The sequence below is a fragment of the Clavelina lepadiformis genome, chromosome 7 (assembly GCF_947623445.1).
Source record: "Clavelina lepadiformis chromosome 7, kaClaLepa1.1, whole genome shotgun sequence".
Lineage (NCBI taxonomy): Eukaryota > Metazoa > Chordata > Ascidiacea > Aplousobranchia > Clavelinidae > Clavelina > Clavelina lepadiformis.
This window is the reverse complement of record NC_135246.1, coordinates 13140747-13168332: the sequence shown is the minus strand read 5'-3', so window position 1 is coordinate 13168332 and position 27586 is coordinate 13140747. Positions and strand designations below refer to the sequence as shown.

Genomic DNA, 27586 nt, shown 5'->3' with positions numbered 1-27586 from the left:
GCACTTTCACAATTTTTCTTCGATTACCCGCATTGATTTACGGCTTACGATCGTATATCTGTAGCAGATAACACGATTAATTATGCTCATTTGATCAATATAGAGCAGAGAAAGACACGAGGGAATGATCACGTATACTTACACACTTAATGTGTGCGTTTCAGCTCTTATAAAAATGCTTAATCATTCCAGACCAGACTCGGTCCTTTATCAATAAGTTAATAATTAATCTACAAACGGCTCATATTTATACTATTTGACAACGGTATTAAGCGGAGTATTCTGATTAGGAATCGAACCGTACTTTGCTGTCGTTTAGGCCAAAGTATGAAGTACATAACGTACTCTGAAGGACGAGAAAAGCTTGATATGTAGACATGTCATAAATAGCTTTCGACGTATTAATTATCCCATTCTGTTGTACAAAGTTAACCAAAATACTCTATTTTTCTTTTTGTTCAGGTTTTGTACTGTTAAATATGTAAAAGATTAAGAAACTTAACAGAAATCAAAATGAGCTGGAGTATCAACATCCTAAGAGCTTCTTGCTCAGTGGCAGTGATGGTGATTTACTTTTTCATAAGGAATATTGTCCTTGCTATCAAATCTCCATTTTTCAAGGACACAAAAGAACCTGTGCACGGCGTGAAAGCAAATCAAAAAATGGCAGTTTCGGTAAGATAAAATAATAGAGCCCTTTGCAGAGCGGCGTCCGTTACCTTTTTCTGCAGCTGCTGCGTAGTAGGTGCGGGTTCCTGCTTGACCTTCATCTTGGCCTTCACTGCGGGCTTGAGTAAGGTTTTAGCAATTTGGAGAGGTCTCTATCAAAGGTCCTTGTTAGAAGTAGCAATATTTACTTCTGTTATTTACTATATTGACTCTCTCAAACGCAATGACATCATACCTCACAACGACAAAACCAGGAAATTAATGGTTTTAGATAGGTTTAACGTTTTCTCCCACTCCTTTGCTGTTGTCTGGCTGTTTCATGGACATATGTAGAAATTAAATTTAATGTATCTCAATTGTAGAAGGCATATTTTTCTTCGTATTGCTCAAGGTTATAACCTGATTTATCAGCTAAAACTTAACATCGGATTATCAACTTAAAAATGTCTGTGGAACCGATTATACAGTAACGGGAGGTTGCGTATAAAGTAAACTATTGAACAACTTCCATTCTTTTGTCATCTGCTCTTGCCCGTTACTAAAGTTATTTTAGCCACACACTTGCGTTAAAATCTAGTGTAACATACTGTACTGTAATTAGTTATTTAGAAAGTGCATCCAAGCCAACATCTGCGCGCAAATGGAAAACACTATTTTTATAACAAATAGTTATATTGATTAAATGCACAACATGATAATTACAACTACAACATAACTAAACAGAGTTGCTATGCAACATGTCATGTCAGTGAGTAGGCCACGGCTAAGCACGTAGGCCTATGTAGTTTTAATTTCACCATAATATTTTATCAGTACATAGATAGAGAAATGGTCTGTTTTCACTGTGGTCAGTAAAGATCTAAAATGCTATTTAGGTTACTGTGTTATGAGTTATGACATTCACTTTAAGTTTGAACTCTAAATTAAGCTTATATTGAAATGAAGTTTGCATCTTGAAGTTAATATCTCATCATATATTTGACCTCAAAAATTGTGGCAGAAAAACACAAAATTTTTCATTCGCCCAACCAACAACAAGAACTTCACGTTTGAATGGTATGAGTGGATATCTTATGAGCGCTGAAAAATATCCGGCGCGCTATGACCTCAAAATAATGGTGGGGCGAGTGGGTGAATAATTTCTTGATTTTCAGCTATAATTAATTGAGTGAGGTTTTGTGTAAATCAAACGTAGACATATTACCTTAATTGCATAGTAAATATTTTGTAGCAAGACAAACTTGTTTTACAGTGTTGTGCTTGCACTTAAACAAACGAATAAAGAAACAATACTTTTGATCATAACAGTATATATTATAAGTAAATAACAGCATTTTTCACATAACCGATAATGACAGAATTTAACTACTCTAATCAAATTTAAAATAATATTTTCATTTTGCATTGGTCGGTTGGTTTACTAATGAAAACTCCTCATATATTGGTTTCATCTATAACTTACTTCGGTATGTTATGTTCGTTTACTTTTCATAGTGGGCCATGATGAAGCAACGCTTCAAAGCCTGCATGATACATTACCAAAAAATGGCATTTTTTGGTGGAAAGGCGCCTGACATGAAAGTAGTTGACATGAATGGAGATGAACACAACTTGCTTGACTTCATGAAACAAGATCGTCCACTAGTCCTCAACTTTGGTTCATGCTCCTGACCCCCGTTTATGAATCAAGTAAGCCTACTTCAATAAAACAACGTATATTGCGAGTGCTGGTATAGGAAATATGCTTGGTAATGTGAAAATGGTATAAAATATAATGAAATTAAAAGTACACACATATATATATGTAAGATATGTAATCTGCAATACTATCATTGAATAACTGCAACTTTCATTTATCTATACAGATAGCGAGTTTCAAGGAAATTCTTGATCGCTATTCCAAGCTTCCAGCCGACTTTCTCGTTGTCTACATTGAGGAAGCTCATGCGCTGGATGGATGGAGTTTTGATTGGAACCAATTCAAACTCCGTCAACCAACGAACATGAAAGAACGATTGCAAGCCGCCGAAATGTTTGTAGAACACACCCAAGTCAGCTGTCCAGTTGTGATTGACAATTTCAAGAATGAAGCCAGCCATGCTTATGGTGCTCTACCCGAACGACTGTACATCATTCTAAATGGCGCCATCGCTTATGAAGGACGTGAGGGACCATTTGGTTACGACCTGCTTGAAATGGAAAATGCGTTAAAGAAAATGTTGTAAATCTAAGTTGCTTCATCTGAAATTGTAGTTCCTGTTTTTAATCAAAAGTGTTAAAAATTTTCCCACAATTTTTCAAAAAAATCGCAAAAGAAATGAAAATTAATGAAAATTTTTATCAAAATGTACGATAAAAATTTGATATTGTTTATTCTTTCATGTTTTGCTGCTGTTTCTTTGAGTTTTACAATAAATCTTACGAATCTTATTTCATCTTATGTAGGTCACGCAGCCTGTTGTTAGGCGGTTAAGAGAATGGGTTTAGAAAAAGTCTAAGTTATTTAAGCTATTTTAGGTTTTATTGGAGTTAGACTTAAGTTAAGAGGTAGATTTAGGTTAGTTTTAGGTTGTTATGTTATAACATTTAAGTTAGGTTGACAAGAAATTGTGAAAGCTAGCTTTGAACACACGATTTTTTCCAGTGAAATAATGGCAGCCTAAATCTTATTTATGTACAAGAATTTTATTTAAGATACCAATGTGCATTTCATGCAAAGTTTTGTTTTTTCTTAAAAGATTTAAAACTATGTCATATGTCATCGCCTATATGTTGAAAATGACTATGCAAAAAACGTATGTACAAAATCCACATATGGCCGATACCAGGCCGTCACGTTTTCTGTACACTGAACAGAAACTCTTAAAACAAGGTCTAATCAATCAATATAATTTAATCAACTTTTTACACATCTTGCCGACATAAATTTTTCGTCGAAGGCAAGCGTAAATTGAGCTATTTTAGAGCATATGGCCATATAATTGAAGGCATTTATGCTGCATTTTATTTATCAAACTTGTCGTGTAAAACACTCTGTATGGTCGAGTTATCTATTTTTTTCAAAAAATAAAGTAAAGAATGCAAAAACGTTCCATCATACTGGCGAATATTCATTGTTAGTTTTATTTGCTGTTAACTTTTCATTACTCTCAATTTTTTTTATGTTGAAATCACGGAAAGCTCGATTGCGATTACGAACGTGAGAACTGGGTGAAAGGTCAGACAACAAACCATAAAAGCTTGTGTAGCCTACATATAAATGCTAATCGCTTTCTGGACAAGGCGTAATGTAACTAACAAAAGCAGCAATTAGACTTACCAAAGAGATAAGGGCCTACGTTTATTGATGTTGTAATTGTGCTGTCTAAAGTTATAAATAAAAAGTATAGTAACTGCTCATAGGACTTTAAGTAAGCAATATGCTTATAGAAATGAATAAAAAAGCGGAAACGCCTACACTAACCTGGTAGTGTTAATAGTTAACTAGAATCCAGAAAAGCAGTGTCTACAACAGCAGGTGTAGGCAATTAAAGCTACATTACACGTATGAAGTTTTTTTACTAGTAGGCCGACCTGTTGTTTTGGGCGCCCATACTACATTTATTATCTGAGAAATAAGATCTACACGAAAACAAAGTCAAAGATATTGGAATAAAACCAACAAGGGATGAAATAAGACAAAGACCGAATTTAGTTAAATATGAAAAAGAACGAGAACTTCATACAATTATTTATGCTATTTTGAACTTATTCCGATGACGATATTATTTTGTGCTTGATACAAAAGTATGTCCTCGTTGTTTTTTGTTGCTTTTGGCCAGAAATTACTCAAGCAGTGTGTATACATAAAGGTCCATTTATATTAGCAAATTTGCTTTTATGCTGTTGAAAATTTTAACCATGTAACCATTTATACTCCTGAAATAAATCAGCTATTGGGAGCACTTCATTAGATCGGAGCTTCAAAGGCTTTAATTAGAATGTTGTCCACATATGAACTGCGTAAAGTGTGCAACTGAACTGAACTGTATTTTTTTATAGAATGACAGCAAATACTTTGATTTTTTTATGCTAAGTTTGTTGATTGTAAAAGCTTTATGTGGTCATTATCATTACTCACCTTGTGGCCATTTATTTGATCTTCCCGTGTTATTAATTCATTTTCATGTATAGAGCGTTTATTTTTATAATCATGCAATGCATTTTATATAGCCCATTTTATATCACGAGCTGATCTATTGGTCAAAACGTAGAAGTAGCCTATCGGCGGCAATTAATCCCGTCGGCCACGCCTAAATTACAAACTGCGTAAGTTATATGTTGGAAATCTAGTGAAATCAACAGAGCGTATCAAACAATACCAACTTTACTGCATTATGCATTCAAGCATTGCTGCCATTTCTTCACATCGCTTGCTGAGCCGATCAGTTTCACTTGAGTCGTAACAATACGTGTACTACTTTTTCTTTTGTTGTTTAATTTGCATGGATATCGTGACAATGATGTCGGACAATGAATTATTTTCAGTACAGTGAAGCAGAAGTGGCAAGCAAGCATATCAGCCTTATTATAAATATAGTTGTACAGTCATGGAATGAAAAAGCTTGTGCAGTGAGAATAATGTCGCGTTGTTATATGATGACGTCCAAAGCAGCTAATATCATCATAGGAAAAAGTTCAAAATAGCCTAAATAGTTCCACTGAAGCACAAAGTTTTCGTAACTATTTCATATTTTATTAAATGCTTATAACTTAGGCTTTATTCCATTCGGTAATAGTGTTATTCCAATACTTTGAATTAGTTTATATCTGACTGTGTTGGTGAAGTTAACTCGGGTGCCCGTAGCTATTTAGTTACTCTCAATGCTGTAATCATTTCCTTCAACTCAAATGTAGATTCATATAAGCTTTTCCAGACGAACGTAGCTTTTTTGCAAACTTAATTATTTTCTTCAAATAGTGTAACTGTTTACAGCGTTAGAAAGTTTAAAAGTTATTATTATTATTATATATTTATTAGAACTTTACAGATTTGAAGTACTACAATCACAGCCCAAAATAGGATAATTAAAATGACTTGGCGTTTTGTGAAGACTCTGAAAGCCTTTTGCTTTGTGGCGATGTTACCATTTTTCTTTTTCCTGCGCAATATTCTTATTAGATATCCTTATTTCCAGCGAAAGTTCGGAAGAAGACTTGGCATGAAACATAACGCAAAAATGACGTTTTCGGTATGAAAGTAATATTTCTATTTATAAATATTAGACCCAAAAATTCTTAAATAAAAATACAATTGTAAATTTAATATCAAGTTATAACGAGCTTTTCATGCTGTAAAACACACACAATGTTATATTGTTTTATATTATTATTGTGTTTATTGGCTTACTTTGCAGTGGCAGATGGCGAAGCAATGTTTCAATTCTACCATGATACACTTCCACAAAGTGGCATATTTTGGTGGAAAGGCGCCTGACGTTAAAGTCTTTGACCTAAATGGAGATGAACACAACTTGCTTGACTTCATGAAACAAGATCGTCCACTAGTCCTCAACTTTGGTTCATGCTCCTGACCCCTGTTTATGCATCAGGTAAAATAACGGAATGTGATATTTTGGTTTGCATTTATTTATCAACACTTACAAGCGTGTATTTTTAATTGAAACTGGTGGCCAACTGCACAATTATATTTTAAAAGCTAGTTATCTTCAAAGACATGCTTGAGCGCTATTCAAAACACCCAGTCGACTTTCTCGTTGTCTACATTGAAGAAGCACATCCATTGGATGGATGGAGTTTAGATTCCAACCAGTTTAAGTTACAGAAACCGAAGCACATGAAAGAACGAGTGCAAGCCGCTGAAATGTTTGTCGAACATGCCAACGTCGACTGTCCTATTGTTGTCGATGGTATGGAGAATGAAGCCAACAACGCTTACGGTGCTCTTCCCGAACGTCTGTACATAATTCTCAACGGCAACATCGCTTATGAAGGCGGCAAAGGACCATTGCTGTATGACTTAAATGAAATGGAACTTGCACTGAAGAAGATAATATCAGTCTAAACAACTTTACTTCTCTTATAGTCTCTATCTTTACACTTTTTTGTGGTGGTTAGTAGAGGTACACGCCTAGCTGCTGCCTTATGTATAGGCTTATATTTTCAAGTTTCGATTGATATTGGCAAAGAAATGAAATCAAATGAAAATTTTTATCGAAATGTTAGATAAAGATCTGATGCGCTTTTCAATCTCCTTTGTCAGTGTTTCTTTGAAATGAAAATAAAAAGTGAACATCTTTTAAAAGCTTGCATTAAAATGTTCTATTTCTTTTATGAAATTTTGAGTTAAATTTGTAACCTGAGATTTAACCATCATTTCATTTCACCCACGACCCGCAAGAGACACAATACTATACTTTTTCGAAGCATATAATGGCGTATAGGCAGGGTTGCCATACCGTCCTTATTTTGAAGGTCCGTGTCTTAGAAAATATTTTTGTCCTTTTTTCTAAGAAATGTCCTTATTTTCACTTGCGTCCTTATTTTCGTCTTATTTTTAGGGCAGAGGTTCCTATTTTGGGCATTTTGACACCTTTAGTATATCATTTTGTGCCAAAGAGATACAAAAATTGAGAACATGCAAATAGTATCTCGTTTTTTCATTTTTGGGACATTGATTGCCTTCTCCTGTTGTGCACCGTTTAAGGTGGTATTCGTCTTTTGTTTCCTGTTCGTCCTTATTTTTGAGTCCAGACCGATGGCAACCCTGCGTATAGGCCTGTTGGGAAATTTGGTTATCCACTGGAGCCTTGGCTACCGAACTTGTTTTTGTGCATTTTGAATGTAAGTTTATTTGGTTTTTATAGCTTTTATGTAAACTTGGCCGAATTTGCTGCAATTCACCAGAATCACTAAATTAAAGCAATGGTTCTCAATGCAAGAATTGTATCTTGTATCATACTCCATGATAAGGGGGCCTGTGCTGGCGAATATTAACATCTCCTCTTAGAAAACATCTTTTTGCTGCTGAATATAAGTATAATATGGTTTAACTTGATCGTTGTAAGCGGCAGTGTCGCTACAGACCTAAAATGCCTCTGTAAAAGTTATTGTTGTCACGCGTCATTCCCACGCGATAAAATTAAATTCATCTGGAAACTGTTGCGCATCACAGCATTGCAAATTAGTCTCTTTTAATGAGACACTTAGCTGGCTAATTGACTAAGCTACTTTTATTAAGGAATAACAGCACAATAAATCTTATTTACTATAAAATATAGGACAAAGGAAAAAGCCAAAAAGGGTTTCAGTCAGTGATATGTGCCGATATTTATGCTGAACATCGGTTTGTTTTTACTCGTGTTTGCTGTTTCATATCAACAGGTTTTCCATGTGTATAACGGCATAACATTACTGGATGAGCAAAATGGGCTGGAAACTTATTGTCGACAATTTCAAGAATGAAGTCAGCCATGCTTATACGGAGCTATGCCAGAACGTCTGTACATCATTCTAAATGGTACTATTGCTTATGAAGGACGCGGTGGACCATTTGGTTACGACCTCCCTCAAATGGGAAATGTATTTAAAAGCATTTTGTCTTCTTAAACTACGTGACAATACCATAAACACATGCGTGTAAATGTTTTTTTTATGTATTTCAGTCAATGAAATAACAAAGAAAATGAAAATTGATGAAACCCTTTATCAAAATTGTAGATAAAGATATGATGAATTTTTTCGTGTTCTGATGCTAAAACCTTTGTTCTGAATAAAAAAATCATCTCATATAAAAATTTTTTAGCATAAAATGAAAAGAGATATATACTGTAATGCGTTTCTATCACCCTCAGTGTATTTTTCGAGTGAGTAACCTTTGTAGTCGAATGATTTTTATAATTTTCGTTTCCAAACGTCCAAAATTTTTCGTTATATATTTTGGGTCGTATTTGTTGTATAGTCTATAACGATTTTATGCAGTTATTTTTCAGAATGGGTTAAATGTTTCGTATCGATTTTTTTGATCTTATGGAAAACGTCTGTTTGCAGCTTAGTCAAAAATTACATTTGAGTACTGCAAACTTTTCGTTGTAAGTATATTTAACACAACAGTATTTAAACAACAAGAAAATTACACATAGTCCAATCATTACAAAGGTGGTATATGCCATATACAGAAACGTTACAAGAAGAAGTAAGCGCTCCTCTGAAAGTTTGTTCCACCCACGGCAGCCTGCACTTCATCAATCTCAGAAAAAAAATCACATTCTGAATTGAAACCTAATTTATTTGCGTTTTGCAGTAAAAAAGTTGAGGGAAAATGTTTTTGAAAGTTATAAATGGATTTATACAAACCCCTGGGAGCGATTTGCTCCTACATCGGAAGCTGGGCTTAAACAAAAATCATCTCAGAAATATACAAACAGTAGTTGGACTGTATCATGTAAATTACTTTTAAATCTTTGGGAAATATAACTGGATTGCAAAGGGCGCAAGTGCAAAAGCAATTACAAATAATTACTTTGTCGCCAAGTATAAGTAAATGAAGTTCACTTGTATTGTTTACGACGGATTATCTATTTAGTTCTTTCAGGCATAAGTGCAGGAAATATCGTCAGACTAATTGTACTAGGTCTTAAAAACTTTTGGTCCCGATAAACGGTAGTATTAATTCTCTTGAAAACCTAAATAACAATCTCATGCTAAATCTGCGTTTTGGTAGTTTTGTTGTTGATATTTTTATTATTACCGATATGTTAAATGACAAACCAAAGTATAAAATTGATCGGATGTACAAAGTAGTAGAGAGTAGTAGTACCGACAAGCGGAAGTATACCTGTTTACTAAACATGATGGTTTCATACAAAACAAAAATCGTGCAACAGTTGCGTTTCTATTCCGCGGTTTTAGTGTTTTGTGGTTTATTGTTTATTTTGTTTTATTTTTCTTATCCTCGTACAGTTTCGTGTTTTAAGTGTATGTATTGAGTTAAATTATTCAAATATAATCATTTTGAAAGAAAACAATGTCTTCACAATGCGAGTTGAGTAAATAAAGTTTGTCTGGCGGCTAAAAAGAATGAATTTAAGAATCACAAGACGACACTCTTCATCCATGCGATTGCAAAAAGATAAACTGGGGTTATTTGTTTGCATTCAGAGTTAGGACAAAGTAAGACAGAATTATTATCGTGTCAACATTTTGTATTAAAATCGATTGTTTCATCGTTGGTACAGTATTGGTCATGTAGCTTGTTCTTGAAGTAATGTAATGTTAGGAGAATGGGTATGGAAAAGTTGATTATAGCTACTTAGGAGTGATTGAAGTAGGATTTAGATTAGAAGATACCGTAGATCAAGGTAAGGTTTAGCCTTTTATATAGTTTGCTATTGTATAATATTTAAGTAAAGTCAACGGGAAAGTGTGAAAAATAAATCTTTCTTGTAAAATAGTGACAGCTTTTTATATTAAGTTAGTGTAACCTAAGCCAAAGTAAAAGACAAATGAAGTGACTGAAAGACAGCGTTGGAATATCGGCGATGAACGAAGACTGCAAGCTTGAAGAGGTTTCAAATGGTAATAATTATGTTGTCTTTCGAAGAGTTCTGGAAGCTTCCAGACCTAAGCGTGTTAAGCTTAGGTACACTTTTTGTTCTAGGAGAAGATTGCAGTTTCTATTGCCTTGGCTTTTCAACTAGTCCCAACAAACAAAAATACTGGGCCTATATTTTTTGTCAAACAACCTTAAAAAGTGTTTGACAATATATTTTACTATAGAATTCGAGTATTTTAATATTGTGAGCTGTTTTTCTGTTGCTTACAGTCGAGCACAAAGCAAAAAACATGCCATGATATTTGTAAGGTAGTAACGTGGGATTAGAATTAAAGAATAACTTATCAACAACTCTAAAATAGCCGTAATATATACAATAGTTTTTTTTGAAAATTGTTATTTTTTGTCGAAAATTCTTTGTAATTCTTCGGTGACGAGGAGGAAACAATAGCAACTTAACCATTCGACACTTTGCTATTATGAACAGTGTTATCGATGAGCACAGAATGTGGCCCCAAGCAACGTAATGCACCCCAATACATTTCGCAATGACCAACAGCAACTAACTCAGTATCTCGGAGTCAGTAATAGTACTGTACAATTACAGCAATGACGTAATTCGGTAGTGGTCTACAGCCACTGGTATAGAGCCATTGTTTTATTCGAATTACGCAAGAAAAAAAGACTCCTACATGCCTATACTGCTCATAAAATTTACTAGTTTACTAGAGTTGCATGAAGGATAAAGGCAGTTTTGTATGCTTTGTGCTTTGTTATGTGTTCCGCTCTTTAAAGCAGTGACCAATAAAATAATTACTGTACACAGACGGCAACATAAGATTTCGGACATAAACTGCTATGTGTTATGTAGGCTAGGCCAGCAGACCAGTTGACGACTGTCAACTACAATCTAGCGAGCTGGACTGCTGGTCTTGGTAAGCATTGAATGTTGTATACAAGAAAAGGTATGAGCGCACCAACACTACGCGTGCTAAATACCAAAGAGCGCTCGATCGATGAAATTCAAAAATGAGGTCAGCCTTCTCTTTGTTTGCAGCACCCAATTAACTTCTTTTAAGAGGCGCAGACGTGGAAAGGCTTGCAGTCAAAAAGAGCTTTTGATGACGTGAAGCTTTTAATGAGTAACTGCAGACGTTTCCAACTGAAACTGTATCACAGTGTGGTAAAGTACTGTATATGGAAAGCTTTGCAAAAACTGCATGGAGGCGGAATGCGGAAACCTGCTACGTCAGCATTTATTGTACCAATTTTTTAATACCGTTTGCGATTTCAGACTGGTAAATTATTCTTACAAGGAAGTTTATTCTAGGCTGTAGATGCGTGTTTTGACGGTTAGGTATACCTAAATATCGTATCAAAAGCCGGGCAGTCGCTTCTCTGCTGAATTGGAGTGTACAGCTGAACGCAATTGCATAAACCGTGCTTCTTACCGGCGTATGAACGTATCAATCAATGTAAGTATAGCAGCCTTTAGGTTTATGAAAAAGATTAAACGATTTCGAGCTTGGTGCAAAGTCGACCTAAGCAAATATTTTCGTTACATGGAATCTCGCAGCTTCAACATCAATGTGCGACTTGCCAATTTGATTTACCTGCGTTGGACTTTGTTCAGTATAAAAATGGCACAAGGTAACCCTATGGAGTGACTGCAGTTGACGTTTACAAGAACGCAGTGCTGGAATAGAGCTTGTTGGGAGTATGTTTGCGCGGTGGTAAAATGCGAATAAAGCAATTTTTAAAACAGTAGAATTGTAATATCGGCCAGTTTACGGCGCAGATCGTTTCAGATGTTGGGTTTTGCGCAGTAAAAGTTAACGCAGTTTTGAAGTTAATGTTTGTAGACACGGCTACACCGTAAATTTGTGTAGAACTATTATAGCTTTAACACTAGGGACACAGGGACAATGCAAGGGCTTTTAAACAACTGGCAAAGGAAACGATAGAGATACATCATGAAAAAGTTTATGCGACATAGGCTTACGGCTTTGCATTGATAAATTATGAAACCTTCTGTTGGGTTTTAAACAGTGCAGCGTCAAACAGCAGGAAAAATTTATCAAAACCTCCGTTATCAGTAGCGATAGAAGTATTAGTCTAAGAAACCTTTGGCAGGTACTTTAGTAAATTCTTATGGTTGGTTAGTTATTCTAGTTATGAACAACAGCAGTTATTGATTAATTACCACAGGTGTTTTCGGCATTAAGAATAATATTGTCACTGCAGTTGAGTTATTTATCGATAGTATAGAACGAAAGGCACTGAAATAGTAAATTAGACGTAAAAAATCACAAAAAGCAAATTTAAGTTAAATTTTTTACAAAACAACCTATTTGTCGGCAGCCTATTTACGCTATAGTTCCGAGCAATCCAGTTTATTATGTCAGCATGTTATAGGTTGCGTTGTGGCAATGACACAATGCCCAGACTGAACGAAAAGCAGTAAAGAAAATAATGCACATATGATATTTAACCAGTGTTTTCCAAACTTTGTGAAATAGCGACGCTTTTAGTGGTTGTAGTGGCTTTTAGCAATAAATTACCACTGTATGGTTTTTATCAATGCGGCGCAGAAGCGGCATGAATACAAAAGAATTTCACATTGGAAGTGCACTATGAAGTGGTTTTAAAACAGTGCCAGCAAGCTACCCATATGCTCGCATAACTCACACGCCTAGACCACTTACAGTTCTTACATGGACTTCAATAAAAATGTTTGTCTACGGGGTCTACAGGTCCAGCAATTACCTAATTTGCAAGGTTTTTCACATGCTAGTACAGTACACGTTTTTTCATCACAGAACGAATTGGATTTGATTGCTTTCTAACAAGAGTAACTTAATTGCTATCAGAAGAACAAAATACAACCAAATCTTCAAGTTAAACTGTTCAAGTTGCAACCTATAATGTAGGTTTTACATCGTTCATGCGAGTACACACTTATTTTGTAGAGTAGTCTGCTGTACTTCTGAAGTATAATCGATTAAATGTGTTGGAAACTCGAGCTTGTGAAAGCGCGGGACGCACCGTTTGGGAATGTCTGACGTAATGAAGGATGTTCCAAATTAAAAAGAGTGGGGATTCGTAAGAATACAAATACTGTAATAGTTTTTGATATTTGTGCGAATCCGAATAAGCTAACTTTGCTTTATGAAAGAGCTTCAGCAAAAGAATCCTTAAATTTGTCGTGTTGTTGGCGAATGAGAGAAATTAATCTGTTTTTCACTTCCGCAAAATTATTAATTTTTTTCAATCTATCCATTGTCTTTTCGATCGCCTATACAATAGACAACTTGAACATTTTGCTGTTAGTTTCTTAATTTATTGCAAAATAAAGACTTTTCCCCGAATTTCTTGCTGGATTCTTATTCTTGAGAATAATAAATTTGGTCGATAATCGGGTTCGATTCTGCACATGCTGTAGACATAATGTAAGGACCATTTTCGATAAGATACGATAACGGAAAACGCGAGACGTTATCCCACTAAACTTCATTACAATTGGTAATCCAATGATCAGCACCCAATGACCATAAGCTTCCTCTGTATTATATTTCAGTTTCTCGAAGACAATATGAACACATTATACAGCAGTTATTACCCCTCAGGCTATGTAGCCAGGTTATATAAGCTGTCTTGAGCAGAACTCTTAGCCGTTTTTATGAAAAAGTTTTTTTGGTCACTATAAAATGATAATGACTTTTTTGTGACTTTATTGCTTAGTTTACTTCATCATTTATTTATCATTCTGCTGATTTGCGTGAATAAGTCCGTTATGTATTTTACGCTAGTGTTGTTATATTGAAGCAGTTTCAGTTGTAGTCCTATGGTTTGTTGTTATTACGCTTCATGCTGTATACTACTCGACGATAGTCATAAGTCATTTAAAGTTTCACATCCAGGGCGGATGTAGTTTTGTTTTTATCATGGGTGGATAATACACTAAAACGATACGTTTTTATCGCTTCATTCTATATAGACAAAAGTATCGGTAACGCAATTGGTACCTTGTATTTTTATTTATCAGGTTGGATATTACTTCCGCCACACATGGTCATGTGAAGACTGCAGTTAGTATATGACGTAGTAGACTAAGTCACAGTCACAGTCTGAAACGTTTGTAAGATATGCCGTATAACATACTGTATATGCTGACAAAAGTCATTTCGGGTCAAGTTCCGACACACGCAGTACTTATCAAAAAGCTGGAACTGCAATAGGCAATTGAAAGACATCAGTTTATCGACTTGTAGTATTTTTGGTTCTTGTATAGATTTTGATGAAGTTCGACCTAGATTCTAGAAGGAACAGACAGGCGCTAACCATGTAAAACCATGTATAGGGATTGGCGTTTAAATTGTATAAGTCTGGCTTAGTGGCTTTGGAAAACAGTGAGGCTTTGGTAATACCCATTTAGTTCAGATTCGTGAAGTATTTTTGTTAACAATATTTGTAAAACAACAAAAAAGTTTCCAGCAATTCGGGCTACTATGAATGATCCCCAGATCTTGGCAGGTGCGAACGACTAAATATGGCATTGTCATTGCTTTGTGACGTAGATATGTCACCATTAAACAGAGAAATTCGAAATGCCAGAACTGCAGGCGCCAAAGTATTGCGTTCAGTCACAGTAAAAGTGACCCAAAATCAGCTGTGTTTTGTATACCATTTGTATATGTTTATCATTCATTGATTTATATTTTATAATGTATAATTAATTTTTGCATTTATCAATAAGCCGTGTGAATTACTATCTTTAGTTTTAAATGTACCTTTATGCGAATGCTGTGGATTAATGAAACCGAGTTATTTGACGACCTGGCTACTGGCGATTCTTGCGTTAGGTTATGCCATGCTGGAATCGAAGGAGAAGTTTGTAGTTGACTTTGTGCAATAAGCAACCGGTGGCGATGAAATGGAAAAGGAAAAGTAACTTTTATCAGTTTATAGGCATAGTACATGGATTATTATAAGCAAGGGGTTAGTTTTTATGCACCAGTACGCCTACTGTTACGGTAGCCTGTATTTGCGTTGACGCAGTGTTACAAATCACGATGCATGTCTTTTAGCCTAAGTAATTTCCAGGTTTTGGTTGAAACCATTCCAAATTTAATTTATAGTAGTACTATAACGTAGCCCAGGGCTCAGCCTAGTTCACTCGCAAGAGTGCCTTGTCGTTACTCACTTCGTAGATCTAAAACTTTTTGTGACTCTTAGCAGTGGAAAAGTTTTGCGCCAACGGTTAACAACAAGATTTACCTTCGTTTCACAGCATGTTATTTCGACAGCCTCTATCTTTTTACAAAAACTTGAATGTTGTTGTCATTTTCGTTCCACCCAAAATTGATAACGTTTCTGCACTTTGATTTAGCCCTACTTGGTTTATCATTGGATTCCCCGGTTGGAAACCGCATGGCTGACTTTAAGCTCAACGCAAAGCTCAGCGAAATACTCTTTTCAGTTTACACATTGCAAGCAAGCATCTTGTTATCGCGCAATGATTTTCCTCTATGCTTCTGATCCTAACTTCCGGCTCGCGAGTCAAATATGTGACGTACTTCTAGCGATAATTACTTGTCTGCCGATAACATTTTTCAAATATTTTTTGACCAGCTCATAGTGCTCTTTACTTTCAGGTAAACTAATTCTGCAACAAACCCCACCTTCAAACCGGTTTACGGTTAGTTAGTTTGACTTTGTCGTTGACTAGTCCAGACTGAGTTTCGATCACCCGACTTATTGATACAGATGCAGTGATTTCTTTGGGAGCGTCGAGAAAGTTGGTCATACAAAACGTTTATTGCTGTACCTACAAAAGAAAGTTTTGAGAAAACTTGTACACTAGTGACTAGGATATTTGAAGGGCTATTTAAGAGTCATATAGCTCTTGACATTCTTAAAACAAGATATCATGGAAAATTGTTAACGAAAGTTTGAGTTCCCAAGATGGTTGCAACTCATTTGAATAATAACAATAATAAAATAAATTTGAATATCTAATGCCCCATGAATCGACTTCGTTAAGCGATTTTCCCCCTTCCGTTTACGTATTATGCTCAATAAATGGTGATTAAGTAACTGGGTATTCCTGCCATTGTCTTAAAAAAAAAAATACGCGAAGCTGTAAGCTGGGAAGTGTGAACCACTGAAACGGGTCATTATAGACAAAGCGGCAATTACCTAGGCAAAAGGGTCTGTTGAAGTAATCTATGCTATTGTATGGTATAGTAATACACCAACCTCGTCCCGTAATGAATTTTAAACCGCAATACTGTAGTTGGCGTCAGCTTTCGTCCAAGTTTCTGGCTACTGAATGAAATGTTTTTATTTAGTGCAGCCTCAAACACAGCAAGACGTCTTTAAACGGCTGGTTTCGTAAAGTGTGGTTCGCTTTGTGTAAATCAGCTTTAATAAAAAGCCTGCGTATAGATGTGCACCTTTATGAGATACCATTTTCGTAGGTGTAGACTGTAGAGGTTAGTGGAGAGTTAATTAAATGAACCTGCTGTTTACCTGATAGGATGCAGTTGTAATGTGTTATCGTACATGTCTATAATACTAAAATATTGCCGCCTGTATCCTTGACAAATGACGCTATTTATAATTCTCCCAGTGTCCCATCAACTCGTTGGGAGAAAGGAATTTGGCTTAATGAATCAGACGTGTTGGTAGGAAATGGGCTTCATGACCATCGTATCGTTTCCCTTGTGTAGTCTTTAAGTTTAAAGAGAGAGGCAGTGCAGAATATTTTTCAGTTTATTTGCGTAGTATGTATTGTTATTGGCTTCATCATACTACAAATCAAGGGTTTTGTTTTGTCTGTTTAACTAACCCCATCGCTTCGTAGTTATTAAATCCTACATAATAAACTGGAAGTCGTTTGGAAAGCACTTAACCATCGGTTGGTCTCAAAATTGAAGTACCTCTTCACTTCAGCAATAGACAGGGCTCCATGTTGACGAGTTATCGCTTTCCAGACCAACCGCAATAACGATTCGAGATGAATTCCAGGAACGAGAAATAATATTAAAAGCTTCTTTAGAATTTTGCGGGTTTACAACCGCTTGCTATGGAAACGCTAATATAAGTCGATTTTGGTTTGTATAGGCCTATTGAGTTTTTGCTGTTGGATTTTTTTTATTTCCACACAAGGTTTGCATTGGAAAAGGCAGCGTTAAGTATCAAGCTTTATCGTTATATATTGTGTGGTTAAATATCCCTTAGTTTTGATCTTCGTTGGTAGAGGTCCATAATTATTCGTTTCATTTGAAAATTCTTGTCTACTGGATTATGAAAATGCTAGTTTTAGAAAACGAGGCAGGTTTATTTATATATATTTATCGGCTAAACACGTTAAGCTAAACTACTGTGCATATCTGAGTAAAAATTGTTTGAGTTTATGGCACTGGATGAACCACCTTAATAGCTTCTCGTTTGGCTAAATATATTGCTCATAAAATCCTACCGAAAGTGTGACCCTACCATTGTACGTCCTCAACTGAAATTTTATGCGACTTGCAATGCGTCACCATTGTTCCCACCGTCAAAATATCACAGATCAGTGTTTAGTTGAAATTCCGATCATCATGAGATCATGGTGTTTACGGCTGCTTGTTATTTGTTGGTCCGAAGGTACTTCATTTAAATCGGGAAGCGAACCACGTGTGCGTTCTGGGGGCGGTATTTATTTCGCGTCATCCTGGATTGCACGATATTTCAGTATTAAACGATATGATTTCTTTGAAAACATAACGTGGGCGGTTTACTGAAGCTAGAAATACTATTCGCACCGGTGCCGTAAAAATTTTTGGGAATCGGCAATGATTTGTATGTCTTAAGATACCGTGTGGTCTGTCGTTTAAATCACTGTAAAGCTTTGTCATTTTTATGATCAGTGCAAGCCTTCAAATGTCATAATATGATGTGATTAATAATGAAACAGGCAAAAATGTTTGAAGTAATTATGCTGATATCTGCAAGAAAACGTAATAGTGACGTAGTGCATGATGCAAACAGTGCAACGAGGAAACATAGTAACGAGATTGGCTGCTCGAAGATTGGTTCTTAGGAGATATTTTGCTTGCTTATTTATTTATTTACACCCATCGCAGCAAAGTAAACCTTGCGTATGCTTACAAGGAAAACTCAGTTAACTTAAAGGTGCTATCTGTTTACTGTCGTATTGTATTACTGTACTGTAAATCACAATGTTACATTATGATGTTATTATGTATTTAATTATTCCCAGGTTACCTAAAATTATACCATTTTTCCCGCTCAGATTCAGCCGCCAATTTAATCTGTTTCTGTTGATTGCTTAAGTCACTCAGGAGCTAAAGTGGCAGTCAGGTTAATCCCGATGGGCATTCCTATTAGAATAGAAAAGAAAACTTACAAAGTGTGTTAGGCTTCAGTCTGGGGAAAGTACTGTAACTTCTGAGATCATTGTTATAAACGTACCTTGTCTAGGTTGATTCCCTTGGAATTGCACAAAGCGATTACGACTCCATCAGGTAAAGGAGTAACCTCACAACAAATTATGCCCATGGGTGCAATACCGTGGTTGCCTTCTAAGCCTAACTTGCACCTTGCAGTGTGTTTGATCAGTTTTCGTCATTTTTTACAAGCTTTGTCCGTAGGTTGGTAAAATCTAGGCAGTCTGTATCGTTAGTATCTGACTTGAAATGAAATCAATGCAAGCGCTGTTGTGAGTTATTTGTGCAAGTAGTGGACAAGGCAGCGGTACATTTCTGACGGCTAGCCTAAGTTGGCATCAACCTGGAAAACAAAGGAATGGTAGTGGTGCCGTATAGAATTTTCTGAATCATAGATTTGACTTGGACTACTTAACCGTTGGGATAAGTGAGTAATGTGTGAATTTGCAGCTGACTCTCATACAACTGTACACGGATGCGCTGATTTGGCCCTTCATTCAGTAGCACTTTAAAACTATTAACAACATGTTATTCCAATTGAAGCTGGTTAACTCGAAGCTAAAAAGACCAATTAAATCACCGGAATTATCCAAAATTTAAGTTATTTTGAAGTTGAATTCTTAATAGTATCATACTATGTAGACAATTTACTGGTACCAGTTGTGTTAAACGCCATCCTGATGGAAAGGAAAACGGCCTAAGTAGAATAAAATATGTACTGCTGGATAGGTTCAAATTTATACCAACTTGACTTAAATGTTAATGGACTTAGGTTTATTTCCCCGGCGTTTGATCTAATTTCTGTGTTGATTTTATTGCGACTTTGGTCATCCATTTGTTGACCGTCGAGTTACTTTAAATTGTCCAAATATTTTTGACTAGCTTTCACTGTGTATATTGAGACAACATTGCAACACCTCCATTGGTGTAAGTAACACGCTTCCTTCCTGCAAGCTAGCTTACTTGAAACTTCATTTATTTTTAGAAAAATGGTGGAACACACTGTGGTTGATATAAGTTCAACTAACGGTCACGTCATTGAAGAGAATGCATCACACTGGACCCCCGGACAAGTACGAGACTGGTTCAGAGATAATGGTTACAAAGAATTTGAGGTATGCTGAAACGTATGTGCATCTAAATATATAATATTCCATGAAGAGCCCAAAGAATTCGCAGCACACAAGAAAGATATTCTAGAATCTAGATGTATTGCAGGCAATCACGATATAAACCAGATAGCCGTTACCACAACTAACACATGAGAGGGAAACCTCATCTCACGTTCGGGGAAAAACATTAAACAATAACAGTTCGCCCTCACACAGTAAAACTATCTCTGCGGCGTAATGAAATATTGATATGATCGAATTTTAGACGGGGCTCCTCAACGGGCACAAGCCGATTGACGGCCAGAGGCTATTGTCGTTGACACGCGACGATCTGCAGCAGGCGCCGTTCCACATGACTGATTTACATGAAGTTGATCATCTTCATTCGTGTATAGAAGGTCTGCGCAAGTCAGAACTGACAAAGTACATGAGGAAAATCGAACAGAACGTGAGTGAACTTATCTTTTTTGTTTAAACTAAATGTTCCCATTTATTACTATGGTCCTTAGTAACTTTAGAGCCACCCTAAAGCGTCTGTGAAGGCAGCCAATTGCCGCAAAGCGTCGTTTAAGACCAGAAACAAACATTAGATATAAGTAACTATAGCAATCTATTTGCAGATGTTCCGAATTTAGCATAACGTTTGCGAGTGAAATGGTTGCTTGATTTTTTTACTCTAATATTTATACAGTATATTATAACACGTTATACTTGCATGCGGTAGCATGTTATTCTTGGAGTAAACCTGCGGTTTTCAATACTTTGCCTTCAGGGAATTCGAAATGGGTACTACAACAACACATCTAAGCATGCAATAGCCAATGGCATAACAGATAACGGGCACACCTATTCTGACGTCCTGAAAGGTGGGGACGCACACAGATACTCTTCACTTACCACACCACTGCTTTCAGGTTAGCCTTTATGCATATATGGTTGTGTCCGTAAGAAGTGTCAAACACTAATTTACAATATTTGTAGTAGCGATTTATATAAAACAGTGTTGTTCATGTAACCAACATGAGGCTTATAGGACATTTTCAGTGGTAGTGCTTACCTTCCATTGTTGAATATTTCGCTCGTTTTAAGCCCACGGTGGTTCTCCGCTTTTCTATTTCTCGTTGATTGTTTGTGATTGTGTTTCCGTATTAAGCTGTACTGAAGAAAGCACCATAAGTTTGGCTCCCTGCAGTCAGAGGCAAAAAATAAACCACACGGTATGAGCGCGCGGGCCTACGATCTTCTATTAACATGTTGCCTTCCCGAAGCAGAATAGATAATGTGAACAAAATAAAGATCCGGGATGTCGTGGATGTCATATTCGGTAGATATGAAATACGTTTCATACTGCTTCCAAGTTGTTGCCTACTTCCGCAAACGCTACTGTGGTTTTTGATGTAAGCTTGACGTCAGTTTGTGAACGTCTAGGCTACCTATAATAGTACTGGCGTGGATTTCACGAATCATTCTTTCACGAATCAAAAACATGTTTCTCCGGGATAAATTATTAATTCTTTATTAAATTACGGGTTTCAATATATCAGGATTGTTCACGTCATCGCTTTAGGTAATGTATTCGAAGCTTTAAATTTCATTTTTGTTGCTTAAAAGGTGAGTGCGATGAGTTTCGGGGTAAAAAGTGTTGCAACAAAAGATCTTCGTCAATGTAAAAGGACAATTTGAATTCATGATTTGATGCCTTAGTTTTCTTTTTCAAACGGTAGTGAATATTGATACTAAAGCTTAGCAGAAACAGCATGTAAAATCCTCACTACACAGTATAAGTCAGTGCAGCTCAGCAATCAACTTAGTGATTTCCTTTGGGACATTAAATGTAATCGATTGTGAGTACAGTGGTTCAAGAAAGGTGTTCATAGCTTGAGACGGTTTTCGCGTCATGAATATGAAGACTGTGAATAAGCATCCAAATGCACTTTGCCGTGTCGCACTGGAAATGCGACCAACCTCAAGCGAAAGTGTTTTGACAACTCATGACATAGTATCGCTGAAGTCAAGTATAGGTTAGGCGTTTGTTTATTATTAAAATGTTATGGCTAAATTGTGCCTTTTAGTTGTAATAAGTAATTTACATTTTTTGCCCCAGTAAGAACGCTTGAAGCTCATGCAGATCTACGTGATACGTCGTTTCAACAATGCGTTGAAAGTTTGCGGTTTCAGGAGAAATGTGTGTTACGTAAAACTGCATGACGTAACTTTTACAACAGAATAATTCCCTTGACTGTGATTTTATCAGCCGTTGTTACTTTTAAACAATGTTTCAATTTTTTCATTATATTGATGGGACATTAAGAATTTAAGAAACTACCTGTTGTAAAATGTTTCACCTCAAATTCCAAAGATTGAGCATTAGATATAAATTGGATTTCTGTCTGTTGAATTTCACTTATGATAACTTCCTAGTTATGTGAAATTTAATATAATTGACATTCCAGTTCAGACTAATTTACGGCTTGTAGAAAGCCGCAAGCACTCTTTCGATTTAATAATGACTGATATTTTGCTGAATTAGCACTTTCGAACAACCACTTCGAAAAGTGTTATCGTTGTTTTGAATGATATAAAACCTTTAATACTAATAATTACAAACCGCAATTTATTTTAGGCTTTTCTTGCTAATCTGGTATCATAAGCGTTACGCAATCTACTTGTGAAACGTTATTGGTGAGACATTTTTATTTTAACTTTTTTTCAGGGAACGAAGTGACAGGGAACCTGACATCCGAACAATATCCGTCAGAGAAGCTGAAAACTATTGTCGCCCTAATGTATATGTTGTTGGGTGAGTAGGCAATGAACTTCACTGGCTTTTCTATGATTTTTTTACCTTCTTTGCCATGCATCACTAAGATCTTAGGGTTTAGAAATCAAACACGAATTTAAGGTGTTTCAATGTATCGTATATTTTTAATATAATAACCAGAATCCAATTTTGCGTGTTGTAAGGCTGCGTTGAAATCTCATAAATAGAACTCCTATCTTGACGTTAAGAAACATGCCATAATTGTTTTTTTACTTGAGCAGTACACAAGTATTACTCGTGTCATGGTTAAATTTCGGTGTTTATGAGCTTTCGAATTTTACTTTGTCAGTACGAGCTGATATCATCTCCACAAAAGCGTTGTGCCTCATACCACGTGACGATTTGCTTTTCTGGTGGCCCTATTTGGCCTTTTCACACAACTCAATTTGAAAACAACGCCTTCATGCGTGACGAAATGGAGAGAGTAGTTTCCTTTTTTCCCGCTGTTGCAGTTCCTGTTGACTTAAAACAAAAATAGTAACATTATACAGTTAGCGCGTTTATTCCTTGATAAAATTTTAAAAATATCCGGTTTCAGCTGCTTGATAACAAAGCACTGTTTTGATGCATCTTAACAATTAACATCCTTTAGCGTTTTTGCTGTGTGACCAGTTTTCTATAGTAGGCTATAAGGCCTTTCCGTCCACTAAATATTTTATGAGGTAAGTTGCAGATGTTTCGGGTTATGTATTACCCGATGAGTAACCAACACGCATGATAGCCATTTCGCCGTTGCTCGTTTCGAGTAAAAGCAATGGAACAGACGCAATTTCGTATCCATTCGATCACCTTATTTACTTGCATATTAACGCGTGAGTCGTTTGCTGCGGAAGTCCATAACGCATAAAAGATCGATGTGCTGCAGCAACTGTGACTTTCAAATGTTTCAAGATATCTTGAAATCGTTTGTTAATTTTTTCCTCAAGGTTTTGTCGTGTCCGTGCTGATGCTGCAGCTCGTGCACGAGAGAGTCCCTGCCATAGAGGAAGACCCTCCTCTTCCAGACATCTTCTTCGATATCGTGCCGAGAAGGATAGAGGGAGCGTTCAACGTGTGTGAGACCGTTGGGATGGTCATGATCATTCTATGCGCCGTTACGTTTGTCTTTCACAAACATAGGTAGGTCAATGACCTACAATGTTGTTATTAATTCACATGCGCCCAGCAGAATATACATTACTGCTGAAAATCTACATTACTTTTATTATCGCTAATTGTTTCGAGATTTTGTGATTGCATTTCCGAGTTTGTAAATCATTTTTTCGCGACTCGCGTCAACGTTTTGCAAACTTAAACGGGATGAACCTGGTATCTAGTTCAATCTAGTTGCTGACACATGTAAGGGTTAACACGGTCCCTTAATTTCATAGTTGTTGGTGAAGTATTCATAGCTTGAGTCATCATCCTGTGTTCGTTCGCTTTGATTTTAACACTTTTCCGCGATAATCAGCAGTCTAATGACTGTACGTTGTAATCCTTATATCTACAATACGCTATTCTCACAATGTACTCTGTAATATTTTTGAATAAGTTAAATCGCGATAAAATAGTGTCAAATGAAAAATGACGTTGGACTAAATGTTATGCAATACAGTATTATGAATTTCTTGTGCTGAAAATAGTCATGTTTTTTAGGGAGTTCCGATAGTAGATCAGTTTGGAATCAACACATAAATAACAACTAGTTAAAAGTTTACGAAGGACTAATCTAAACAATTCTGTTGCTTAGAGTTGTATTGCTTATCACGCAATGAACTAATATTTGATTGTTTTCAGATTTATAATTGTTCGGCGCATCTTCTTTATTTTGGGAACACTGTATTTATATCGCTCTTGTACAATCTACGTCACAACTCTACCTGTACCCGGTTTACATTTCAAATGCGCTCCCAAGGTAAATGACCAAGTGAATTGTAGAAATATGAACTTGCCCTGTACAAAGTAACGTTTTTTCGATAGCAGTCAGTCTATCCTAGTATTTGTACTTTTTATAGGGATTAATCATGTAACTTTGAACATACTACGACATGCTCGTAATAACATGAAATGTAAAAAGTCTTTGAAATCAGGCAAGTATAATTTTAATCTACAGCTACATATTTCATCCATCCATCTGTTTTGTAGGCCGATGGAAAGATCTCGGTGATGTTGGGAAGAGCGGCCGGATTGCTGGCAGGAGGTGGACTCTCGATCACCGGTTCTCATCATTTATGTGGAGACTACTTGTTTAGCGGCCACACAATTATACTGGTCCTGACGTACTTAATAATTCAAGAATGTGAGTCCACGTTGCTTTTGCGTAGGGTTTTTGACCGGTTGTTAAAGTTCTGTGACGGTGAGTAACCCAGTTTTCCGTTCTTTGCCTCTCAACTCACCTATAACCGCAAAATGTTGCAATATTGCGCCAGACTTACGTAAGTTTCCGGTGCGGAGCAAAGCTTTAATAACAATTGCCGTTATAACATCTTTAAATAAACACAACGAAAATACACCACCAACCTTTGCCCTGCTCTTGCTTACAGCGCAGACACCTCGTTCTTATGCAAACAAATCACCAAACATTATGAGGTTGACTTCAATAGCTAAGATAGATAACCTGTTATTCGTTTTCATTTAGACACCCCGAAAAAGTGGTGGATATTTCACTGGATTTGTTGGTCCTTGGCAACAGTCGGAGTGGTCTGTATACTTCTTGCCCACGATCATTATACAGTCGATGTGGTCGTCGCGTATATTTTAACCACTCGGTTGTTTTGGTCATACCATACATTGTGCAATTACGAGGTTAGTCCTCTTCCCATTAACGGATGCCTTCATGTCATCATTGCGTAGCAACATGGTATTATGACGTTATTTTATCGTTTAGGCCCTGAAAGAAGCAAGCGAAGGGAATGTACTTTCGCGAGCCTGGTGGTTCTTCTTGTTCCGTTACTTTGAAAGGAACGTTTCCTCCAAAGGACCCCTTCCCCGCCAGTTCGAATGGCCTTTCCCATTTCCTCGCTGGTACCACAAAGGGATTGTATCCGCGCGGAGATCGCCGATAAAGGGAGTTTGACGTTATCAGCAAAGAGACCTTCTGCGCTGTGTGGTCGTGACGAAATGAATGTCTGGGACCACAGGACGGTTGGTCAATTCAGCCTTTTTCAACGCTTTACTGGTCAATTTAGCCCCTGGCAATTTGGCTCAATATCTTTTGTTTTTGTCTTCGAACCGAATCCGAATCCGAATCGGTTGAGTCGACCCCGAATTTAAACTGAGAAGGTTGAGTTGACACCAAACTTCTGAACCCAGCTCCATGTACAGCCAACTGCTCTATCCTTTTTTATGTATTGACCAATTATCAATTACCAATAATTATTGCTTCCAACGAAACCAAATATGAGCAGACTTCAAAAACTTCGTTTTAAACAATTATCAATATTATCATGTTTGGAGCCGGCCTTGTAACCCACTTAAATGAGATTGGCCCGCTTTGGACATCTCGCAATTTGGTATAATCCGTCTCTTGGTGCCCTGCCATCACGTGTAGTCGAATTGCACTAATCGATGGTCGATGTTGCTATGCCCTTAGCTTAGGAAATTGTATTTTTAATTATATTTGAATGAATGAATGAATGACATCATCATTTGCGAATTAAGAACAATATGAACTTTATTTCGTGAGCAGGTCAACTTGCATTTGATTTTCATTTTGCTTTAGATCTATTTTTAAGACCACGTAATTACACATTGGTGGGCGACCATTATCGATGCATTTTAACGTTCAGATCGCTTCATCGTTTCATTTGCCGTCGCATTTTCGAAAATAATATATCTGACAGTGCGTGTAAATTTTTGTAAGTCTTTTTTTCGTTTGGCGTAACGTCTACTGTTCTCGTTTTCGCGACAGTCAATTTTATACTTTCATTTTATTTTAGTTAAATCGAAATCTTTTTCTGTCAGTAGAGACGACACTCAACCTTTGCCAAACTTCTTCCTTTTACAACTATCCCTGTCAATTGATTCGTCTTCAACCGTTGTTGAAAGTGCTGTCAGTGTTTCTTGGTGTAACCGAAGGATTAATAAAGCCATCAAAATAGCGAAAACCTTTGCATTGTGACGTGTGTTTATGTCTTATTTATAACTGTTTTTCCTGTGCCGTGCTCTCTGTTTTTCCCATTTTATCAACTTCAACTGTATACGAAATTTCGTGTTCTATTTAACGTTGAAAGTATCTTATTCGCATATATGTGTGTATTACTGTGAGATGTTACAGCAGAGCTAACCAACCGTTGCGGAAACATTTAATAAAGGAAGTAAAGCGGATAAGGTGCATGGAAGTTGTCGGATAATGTCGCGTTTTTTCGTTTTTTTGAAATTTCGTTTCTTGTATCGATGGGTATTGATTAAGTCCCGTTTTTCGATCTTTTGATTGTACGTTGCAATATCGTTTTGAGGCTCGTAATAAAACTTAAAATGTTCTCACCTAAAAATTTGTTTGTTGATCCGCTGTAGAGTAACGGATATGCTTCAATGCTGTTTTGTGTTAAAACTGTTTTGAATTTATGTTTACAATGTTGACCGTGAAAACGTCAGGGTCAAGAAGTCTTTCCATTTTTGTTAAAAACGCTAGCGTAACAGATAAGATCATTTTTCGCTGAGACTAGCATGCCTCTTACCTACACGCGGAATTATCAAACTAAACAAAGTGGCATGCAGATTTGGCTTGGGTTAGCCTACTAGGTGCGACCCAGCGAAAGATATGCGCTACACCAAGCATTGCTTGTCTCTTCAACACTGCTTTTTACCAAAGTGAGAACAACGGCTAAGTAAACTAAATTTTTCGTGAAACCCCAAATTGACATGTTATGTAAGCATCTAGCATCATTGGAGTACATTCTGTCATGTTAAACCTGCAGGTACGAAAGACACTAGATGGCGCTATCAAACAGCTTTTTTGTCTGATGTTGAAAAGTCTTCCTGGTCAAAGTTGGGTTGA

At 36.5% G+C, this 27586-nt stretch overlaps 1 protein-coding gene and 2 pseudogenes across 5 annotated transcripts; all 3 read left to right on the top strand.

Annotated features, from left to right (window-relative positions):
- The first annotated feature begins 444 nt into the window (after positions 1–444).
- Positions 445–3099, top strand: LOC143466101 (type I iodothyronine deiodinase-like; annotated as a pseudogene). The gene is made up of 3 exons (XR_013118700.1): positions 445–675; positions 2164–2358; positions 2535–3099. The product of XR_013118700.1 is annotated as a type I iodothyronine deiodinase-like (transcript).
- Positions 3100–5503: 2404 nt separating this feature from the next.
- On the top strand, positions 5504–7667 carry LOC143465280 (type I iodothyronine deiodinase-like; annotated as a pseudogene). 2 transcript variants are annotated; one of them, XR_013118601.1, is made up of 3 exons: positions 5504–5900; positions 6066–6260; positions 6384–7667. The product of XR_013118601.1 is annotated as a type I iodothyronine deiodinase-like, transcript variant X2 (transcript). The 2 variants fall into 2 exon arrangements; XR_013118600.1 differs by having other exon boundaries at positions 5544–5900; positions 6368–7667.
- Positions 7668–10224: 2557 nt separating this feature from the next.
- Positions 10225–27080, top strand: LOC143464916 (phosphatidylcholine:ceramide cholinephosphotransferase 2-like). 2 transcript variants are annotated; one of them, XM_076962971.1, is made up of 11 exons: positions 18221–18753; positions 18880–19102; positions 19661–19790; positions 20053–20235; positions 20560–20701; positions 22501–22587; positions 23535–23727; positions 24385–24502; positions 24733–24886; positions 25226–25392; positions 25475–27080. In XM_076962971.1, the coding sequence occupies exons 3-11, from the start codon at positions 19665–19667 to the stop codon at positions 25661–25663; spliced, it is 1359 nt and encodes a 452-aa protein (XP_076819086.1). In that variant the 5' UTR covers positions 18221–18753; positions 18880–19102; positions 19661–19664; the 3' UTR covers positions 25664–27080. The 2 variants fall into 2 exon arrangements, with proteins under 2 accessions (XP_076819087.1, XP_076819086.1); XM_076962972.1 differs by lacking the exons at positions 18221–18753; positions 18880–19102 and adding an exon at positions 10225–10245.
- The last annotated feature ends 506 nt before the right edge of the window (positions 27081–27586 follow it).

Coding starts and splice junctions, on each gene's coding strand:
- LOC143464916 (XM_076962972.1), top strand. CDS start 19,665: ATGGTGGAACACACTGTGGTTGATATAAGTTCAACTAACGGTCACGTC. Junction 20,236..20,559: donor TGAGGAAAATCGAACAGAAC/GTGAGTGAACTT, acceptor CTTTGCCTTCAG/GGAATTCGAAATGGGTACTA. Junction 20,702..22,500: donor TACCACACCACTGCTTTCAG/GTTAGCCTTTAT, acceptor ACTTTTTTTCAG/GGAACGAAGTGACAGGGAAC.